The 7,212-nt window shown below is 52.8% G+C and overlaps 2 protein-coding genes across 2 annotated transcripts; both read left to right on the top strand.

The window, feature by feature from the left end:
* Positions 1-5,839: 5,839 nt before the first annotated feature.
* Positions 5,840-6,136, top strand: LOC105205616 (cellular nucleic acid-binding protein homolog). Its single transcript, XM_011175019.2, has one exon. The coding sequence runs from the start codon at positions 5,840-5,842 to the stop codon at positions 6,134-6,136; it is 297 nt and encodes a 98-aa protein (XP_011173321.1).
* Positions 6,137-6,444: 308 nt separating this feature from the next.
* On the top strand, positions 6,445-7,203 carry LOC105205617. Its single transcript, XM_011175020.1, has one exon. The coding sequence runs from the start codon at positions 6,445-6,447 to the stop codon at positions 7,201-7,203; it is 759 nt and encodes a 252-aa protein (XP_011173322.1).
* The last annotated feature ends 9 nt before the right edge of the window (positions 7,204-7,212 follow it).

Genomic DNA, 7,212 nt, shown 5'->3' with positions numbered 1-7,212 from the left:
ATCAGGTGTATTTATTTTCCTTAACACATACATGTATATATAATTTATATACTATTTTATTTAATTTTGAGGTTATATGTATATACCCCGTCAGCCAAACGTGAACAAACAAATTATTCGGAGAGTCTGCTATCACTTTCTGTTACCAGAAAGGCAACAGATTTCACACAGACTCTGCAATATCTGCGGTGTCAGCAAACTGCTGTCAGAAATTGGACAGAAACTGTTGGCATTTAATTTCAGCAGAAATCGAGCACATAGTGTTGACAGGACTGTTGTCAAATTGGCGGCAGAAATTAAGCATAACCTGAGCAACACAATCTAACGGCAGACTGGCAGCAGAAATCGAGCACCGCGTGCTGACAAGATCTGACGTCAGATTGGCAGCAAAAAACGAGCCAGATCTACGTGACAATCTAACAGCAGACTGGCAGCACCACGCAAACACGCCGTGCTGCCAGCAGCTTATGTCAGATATGCGACAGAATTAGAGCAAGATCTACACAACACAATCTGACGGCAGATTGTTAGCACCAATCGAGCACCCCGTGCTAAGAGAACGTGACATCAGATTGACAGCACAATTCAAGCATAACCTGCGTAACATAATCTGACGGCAAACTGACATCACAAATCGAGCACCCCGTGCTGTTTTGCATATTAATTTTTAAATTGTGACGTAACTCTTCATGAATTTATTGAGGGCCTTTTCAGACAAACTTGCATAATTGCACGCATAAATAACATATGCATAAAGAAAGTGATTGATCCATTTTCTTATGCATTTACTTAATTATTGGACAAATCAATTTCTTTATGCATATGTTCTGTCTGTTTCTATTTGCATTCTATACGCCGCAATTTCTATCTGCACCTGTCCGTGATTGCGTATAGAAATCCTATTCGTATCTATTCGCATGTATTTGTCCAGATTTCTATCTGCATCTACCCGCATATATAAATAATTAAAACCCGTTCCTGGCAATAGTCTGACTAACAAAAATATTCAAAAAAATTGGAATTGGAAATAGGACTAAAGCATGAAAAAACATAACTGATGTAAAAAAAACTTTTCAAAACTCAATTTTGCAACTAATTGGTATAAACAAATTACTAAAAATTGACTGTAGAGAAAAACTGATTACTCCAATCGATTCTACGGGAAAAATTACTAACGGAACGTTGCAAAAATAAATTTTGCAATTAATTTGTTTATAACAATTAGGAAAGTATTATATGTTTTTTGAGTCAGTTTTCCCAAAGAATCGATTGGAGTAATCAGTTTTTCTCTACAGTCAATTTTTAGTAATTTGTTTATAACAATTAGTTGCAAAATTGATTTTTGTCAGCGTGCTTTTTACGTCAATAATGTTTTTTCATGCTCCCGTACTATTTTCAATTGTTGTTTTCTTGACTATATTAGTCTGAAATGGGTTTTAATTATTTAATTATATAGTTTATATAGTTAATTTTAAAAATATTTAAGACTAAATCAAAGGATTAGTGAGAATGTTTGCGCGATACTCAACATGTAACTGTAAGTTTCTTCCTGTTCAAATCAGCTTTACTTTAAATATAACTTTTTATTAATGATATCACAAGTGTACGATTAGCTCAGTGTTAGCGTATTAGGTTATTGTCCCGAAATTTTAGGTTCGAATCCCGCCGGCGCTAATGTGTTTTTAAAAATTGTAAAATAATGCGTAATCGTAATTAGTAAAATAAAATATATGCAAATTAGATTAACCTATAATAAAAATAAGAATAATATCTGCAAGAAAACTAAAAAAAACTTTTTTATAATAAAAATTTTTGAAAATTTTAAATAAAAATGCTTGATTTTTGCTGCCAGCGTGACGTCAGAACTTGTCAGCACGGCGTGCTCGATTTGTGCTAGCAGTCTGCCGTCAAATTGTGTTGCGCATGTCATGTTTGAACTCTGCCGCCTATCTGGCGTCACGTGCTGGCAGCACGGCTTGCTCGTCTGGTGATGTCATTCTGCTGACATAAAATATCAACAGGTTCTGTTAATAGAACGTAAGCAGAATTTGAGATCAGTTGAGTTCAGTCTGTCAACACGTCGTGATCGAATCTGCCGCCCGCCTGCCGACACAGTGCTAACATTTTGCTGACTGGGTATATGGACACAGTGCTAACATTTTGCTGACTGGGTATATATATAGGTATATATATAGGTATATATATATATATATATACACATGTTTATGTGTATATATTATAGAAATTAGTAAATATAATTTTGAAAATAAGATGCATTGAAAGTTCATAAGGTAAGGTAACGAAGAAAGCTTTCAGCTCACTATATACCTACTCTGTATAGCTATATACATAGCAGTACGCGCAGTGTTGCCGTCGCCTCTGCGCCTCTCGCACTCGCGTCATATGCGAGCGAGAAATTGCAGACTTTGGATTAAAATTATTCAGTAATGGTGAAACTAGGCTTCCTTCATCTTTTTTAAAATATTTGTAATATTAATGTGCGCCACATACTAGTTTTTTGACGAAATCTGTAGAAAATTCCGTCTACAATCAATGAAAACGTTACTTTTGTGAAGCCTTAGTATAGGGGTTACGTGTTACCCCCCCGATGGAGATCCACCTTGCCGTGGTGGGAGGGCTCCCTCATCCTCGAACGTTTTCGGGGATGGGGGCTAAGAGATCTCCTGTGTCGGCGTCAGCCTTCAACAGAAGGCCGACACGCCCCTGAGGCGCCTTGTGCGCGGAAGGGACACAGACGGGGGTGTCGGCGGACCCACTGTGTCTGGGGATGGCGCCGTTTTCACGGCGCGCATCCTGGCATGGTGGTGGTCGGCACCCCTCCTTGGGATGAGACGGGCCGGCGGGATCTCGGTGCTACCGAACCCGTCGGGCTGGGCCGTCTTTGAGCTGTCCGGCCTTTAGTTCGTGGCAGAGTCAAGGCGGCGTGGGATGTCCCGACGCGTGCATCGTGGGAAACTCTCCCCGATGCATCGGGCCGGGACGGTCCTCGGGCCGCTCGGACATTTCCGAGGCGGGGCCGGGGTAGTAAGTTGTAGGGGGCGGCGGGCTTGGCTGCGAGGGGATTCATCCCGGAGCAGAGCATCTGCTGCCTCTATATGGTATGGACGGGTCGCTGGAATCCCGGTTTTTCCGGACCCAGCGGGCTGGGCCGTCTCCGGGCCGCCCGGAATTTTTCCGGGGCAGGGTCGGAGCGGTGGAGGACGGTCCAGCGCGGGCCTCGTGGGAAACTCTCCCCGGGGTCACGGGCTGGACCGGCCCCGAGGCCGCTCGGAAGTATTTCCGAGGCAGGGCTCGGGGCGAGATGAACAGGCCTGGCACTTCCGCGACGGCGCCCCTTCCGAAGCGGAGTGCTGGGCGGTGCCTTGTCCCCCCAGGGGATTGTTTTACCCTGGGCGGACGTGCTGGTCGCCACGGCGGTTAGGGTGCGGAAGGGGCGTCGCTTCCGTTGCCCGACCCGTCCGTGGGGCCCCCCGGGTGGCGCCACCCGTGACGGTGCCCCCGCTGTCGGAGGCGGGGGACCCCCGAAAACCTATGCGGGGCGAGCCCTTGATGGCTCCTCCGTATGGGCGAGTAAGGGACTGGAGGTCCGTGTCCCGGATGTAACATCCCCGGGGCCTGTACCATAAGCCGACCCCCTGGGAGTACCCGGGGCACCCGTACCAGTCATGTTTTGGCGGGGTGGGAGATACGCCGGTCGGTCCAGCCGTCACGGGGAGTGGGATTAACTCTCATAATGAATTCAAACTCTAACTCAAAACAAGGGAAGGGCGGATCTGCTCGTACGGGCGGTAGCAGTGGTTACGGAAACGTAGCTCCTGCTGAAGGAAGGAATGACATCCCTGTCGTAAAGGGACTGGGTACTGGAGGGGGCGCGGAGCTCTTCAGTCCGGTGCAGGCTGACGATTCTGGAAGCTTCAAGGTTCTCAGAATCGTCAGTAACGTGATGGTGGCTCCTCCACTCAGTGAGAGGGACTTTCCGCCCCTCTCAGGGGGTAGTGCCCTAACGGGTAAGGGAAGCCAGGAGCCGGAGTTGATCGAAATCACTCCGGACTCCATTATGCAATACAGCTCTGAGGAGGATGAGTCGACGCTGACGGATACCAGTTGTGCCACGACGTCGACAACAAATAGTCGCAAACGCACGAAGAACTCCTCGTCTTCCGGAACCTCTAAGGTCAGGAAGACGAGGTGCGTCATATCCTCGGAGGCGCGCGAGAACTTCTACCTGCAACAGCAGGCCGAGGTCCTCAGGAAATGGCAGGACCATAGGAGTACCCCTGTAGCGAAAGCCCTGCTAGGGAGGCCGGCAAACCCGGGAGAACAACAGGTGGACCTCACCAGGCTCCCATCCGTGGAACTGGAGTCCGAGGTCGTAAAGGGCATGGCCCGCCTCCGCGAGGTGTCGGAATACAAAAAGGGCCTTAAGGGTACGACCCAGAAGACCCTTAGGGAGATCGCCACACTCGCGGAGCGGGCGGTCCAGGTGCTGGGGGCAAGAACCCAGAATGAGGAGGTCATTAGGCTGCAGGAGGCGAATGAGCGCCTGCGCCGAGATTACGACTCCCTCAAGAGGGACCTTGAGGACATCAAGGGCCAACTTGCTGGCGCTCTATTCTGCAGGGAGTCTGATCTGGGGGCGGACCTGGGCTCGAGCGCGGCGGGCCCCTCTAAGAGGAGGTGGATTGTCTCCTCTGATGAGGAGGACTCAGCTCGGGCCCCGGGACCTGGGCCATCCCCCCCTGTGCGTCGTCCGTCCCCGGCCCCGGCTGGGCCCTCGGTGACGGCTAGGAATGAGGCTCCTGGGGAGCTCACTCTCTCGAACAGGGACGAGAGGCTGTTGGACATCTTGCTCCGCAAGGTGGGCGCGATGATGGACGCCAAGTTGGAGGGGATCCGGGATAGGCTCTTACCGGAGAAATCCCTCAGACCCCCTCTTGCGTTCGAGAAAGGAAGAGGCGAGGACATGGGTAAGGGCCATGGTCCTGCGCCGGTGCCTCAGAGGGCTCCTTCGGGCATCCCAGCCAAGGCTAAAACAACAGCCAAAATAAAACCGCCTACTGGCGGTCGGGAAGCAAAGGCGGCGTCTGGCATGGTGGCCAGTAAAAAAACTCCCCCGGCTACGATGGAAGCAGTTTCCTCTCCCTCCGTCTCCACCCCTTCCCTTCCCCAGGAGTTCTGGGTGGAGGTTGTGGGGAGGAAGTCCAAGAAGAAAAAGAAGGAGAAAGCCTCTGGTCCCGCGGCGGGCCCTGCTCCGGCGGGGACCCCTAAAAGTACTGGTACCAGAGGAGCATCTCAAACGAAGAAAGGGGATAAGAAAAACCCGAAAAACCCAAGAAGGTAAAGATCAATGTCCCCAAGCGGGCGGCGATCGTCCTTACGGCGACGGACGAAGAAGGGACCAGCGTGGCGGATGCCCTGGCGAAGGTTCGAGACCAAATCGACCTTCGCAGCATGGGCATCCCCTCGCTGCGCCCTAGGAGGGCCCTTACCGGGGCCATTATGTACGAGGTCCCTGGTGAGCAAAGCCAGGAGGGAACGGCGAAACTGGAGATCAAACTCCGAGAGATCCTCAACCCGGAGGAGGTCAAGGTCTCCAGACCCACTAAGACCGCCAAGCTTCGCCTGTCCGGACTGGACGACTTAACGGTCGCCCAGGACGTGGCGGAAGCCATGGCGAGGGTTGGGGGATGCACCGCCCACGATGTTCAAGGGGACGATTAGACGTCCGCGAAATGGGCTAGGCTCCGTCTGGCTCCGCTGCCCAGCAGCTGCGGCGTCAAAATTGGCACAGGCGGGCAAGGTGCAGGTGGGATGGGTCATGGCCAGGATTGAGGCCCTGAGACCCAGGCCCGCCCAGTGTTACCGATGCCTCAGGACGGGCCATACCATAGGCAATTGTGGCTCGCCCGTGGACAGGAGCAACCTGTGCTACAGGTGTGGCCAACCTGACCACGTGGCGAGTAACTGCGAAGAGGCCTTCAGATGTCCCGTCTGCGCCGATCTGGGCAGACCGGCGGGGCACCGTTTCGGCGGACCAGCGTGCACCCCGCCCCCCTCCAGCCAAAAAGGCGGCTGTGAACAAGGTGGGCAACAAAGAGGTGTTGGCGGGGCCTAGCACCGCCCCTCAAACCAGCGTGGAAGGAAGTAGCCTGGAGGAGGTGATGGACACGGACCTTTAATGGCTTGTCATCGCCTCCTCCAGACAAATATTAACCACTCCGCCAGGGCACAGGATCTCCTGACCCAGACCATGGCGGAGTGGGATATTGAGTTGGCGATCGTGGCCGAGCCCTACGCTGTCCCCCCTGCCGATGACAGATGGCGGGCCGACACGGCGGGGCTGGTCGCGATCGTCACTAAAGGAGGAAGCGTTGCCTCCTCCCTCGTCTCTGTATCAAGGGGCGAGGGATACGTCGCTTGCCGATGGGGAACAGGGCCATCGTGGGGGTTTATATATCCCCCAACATCTCGCCCGAAAACTTTGAAAATAAAATAGAGGAGATCGGGATGGTCGTCCGCCGCCTGCAGCCGGGCTGGGGGCTGGTGGCGGGCGACTTCAATGCTCGGTCCGTGGAATGGGGTTGCCCAACCACGGACACGAGGGGCGAGTTGTTGGGGGATTGGGCCGCCGCACTCGACCTCCATGTGACCAATAGGGGGTCGGTGCCTACCTGTGTGGCGGCCCGGGGGAGCTCTATCGTTTATATTGCGATGGGCTCCCCTATGGCGTACGGCGAGGTCACCGGATGGTCGGTCTCGGGTGAGGAGACCCTATCTGACCACCGGTACATAACGATGGAGGTCTCCTCACCGAACCTGGTGAGGGAGCCGTGCGCCCGGCCCGTAGGGCCTGAAGGCGCTCCCCCGCGATGGTCCCTAAAACATCTGGACCCTGACCTGGCGATGACCGCTGCCATCGCCAAGTCCTTGGAGGTTCCCCCAGAGGAGGTTGACGTAGAGGAGGAGACGGCATGGTTCCGAGAGGCGTTGTCGCAAATTTGCGACACCGCAATGCCTCGGCGCCGTGCGGGCGGGCCTCCGAATAAGAAGGCCGTGTACTGGTGGACGCCGGAGATTGCATCTCTGAGGCGGGAGTGCAACTCCGCGCGTCGCCAGTATGCGAGGTACCGTCGGAGAAGAAGGGCGGCGGAGGAGGAAGCGGCTCGGCTGTACCAAATATAGCGGGCCGCA

Source organism: Solenopsis invicta, chromosome 3, assembly GCF_016802725.1.
Source record: "Solenopsis invicta isolate M01_SB chromosome 3, UNIL_Sinv_3.0, whole genome shotgun sequence".
Taxonomy (NCBI): domain Eukaryota; kingdom Metazoa; phylum Arthropoda; class Insecta; order Hymenoptera; family Formicidae; genus Solenopsis; species Solenopsis invicta.
Note: the sequence above shows the minus strand (reverse complement) of the source record. Positions and strands in the feature narration are given on the sequence as shown.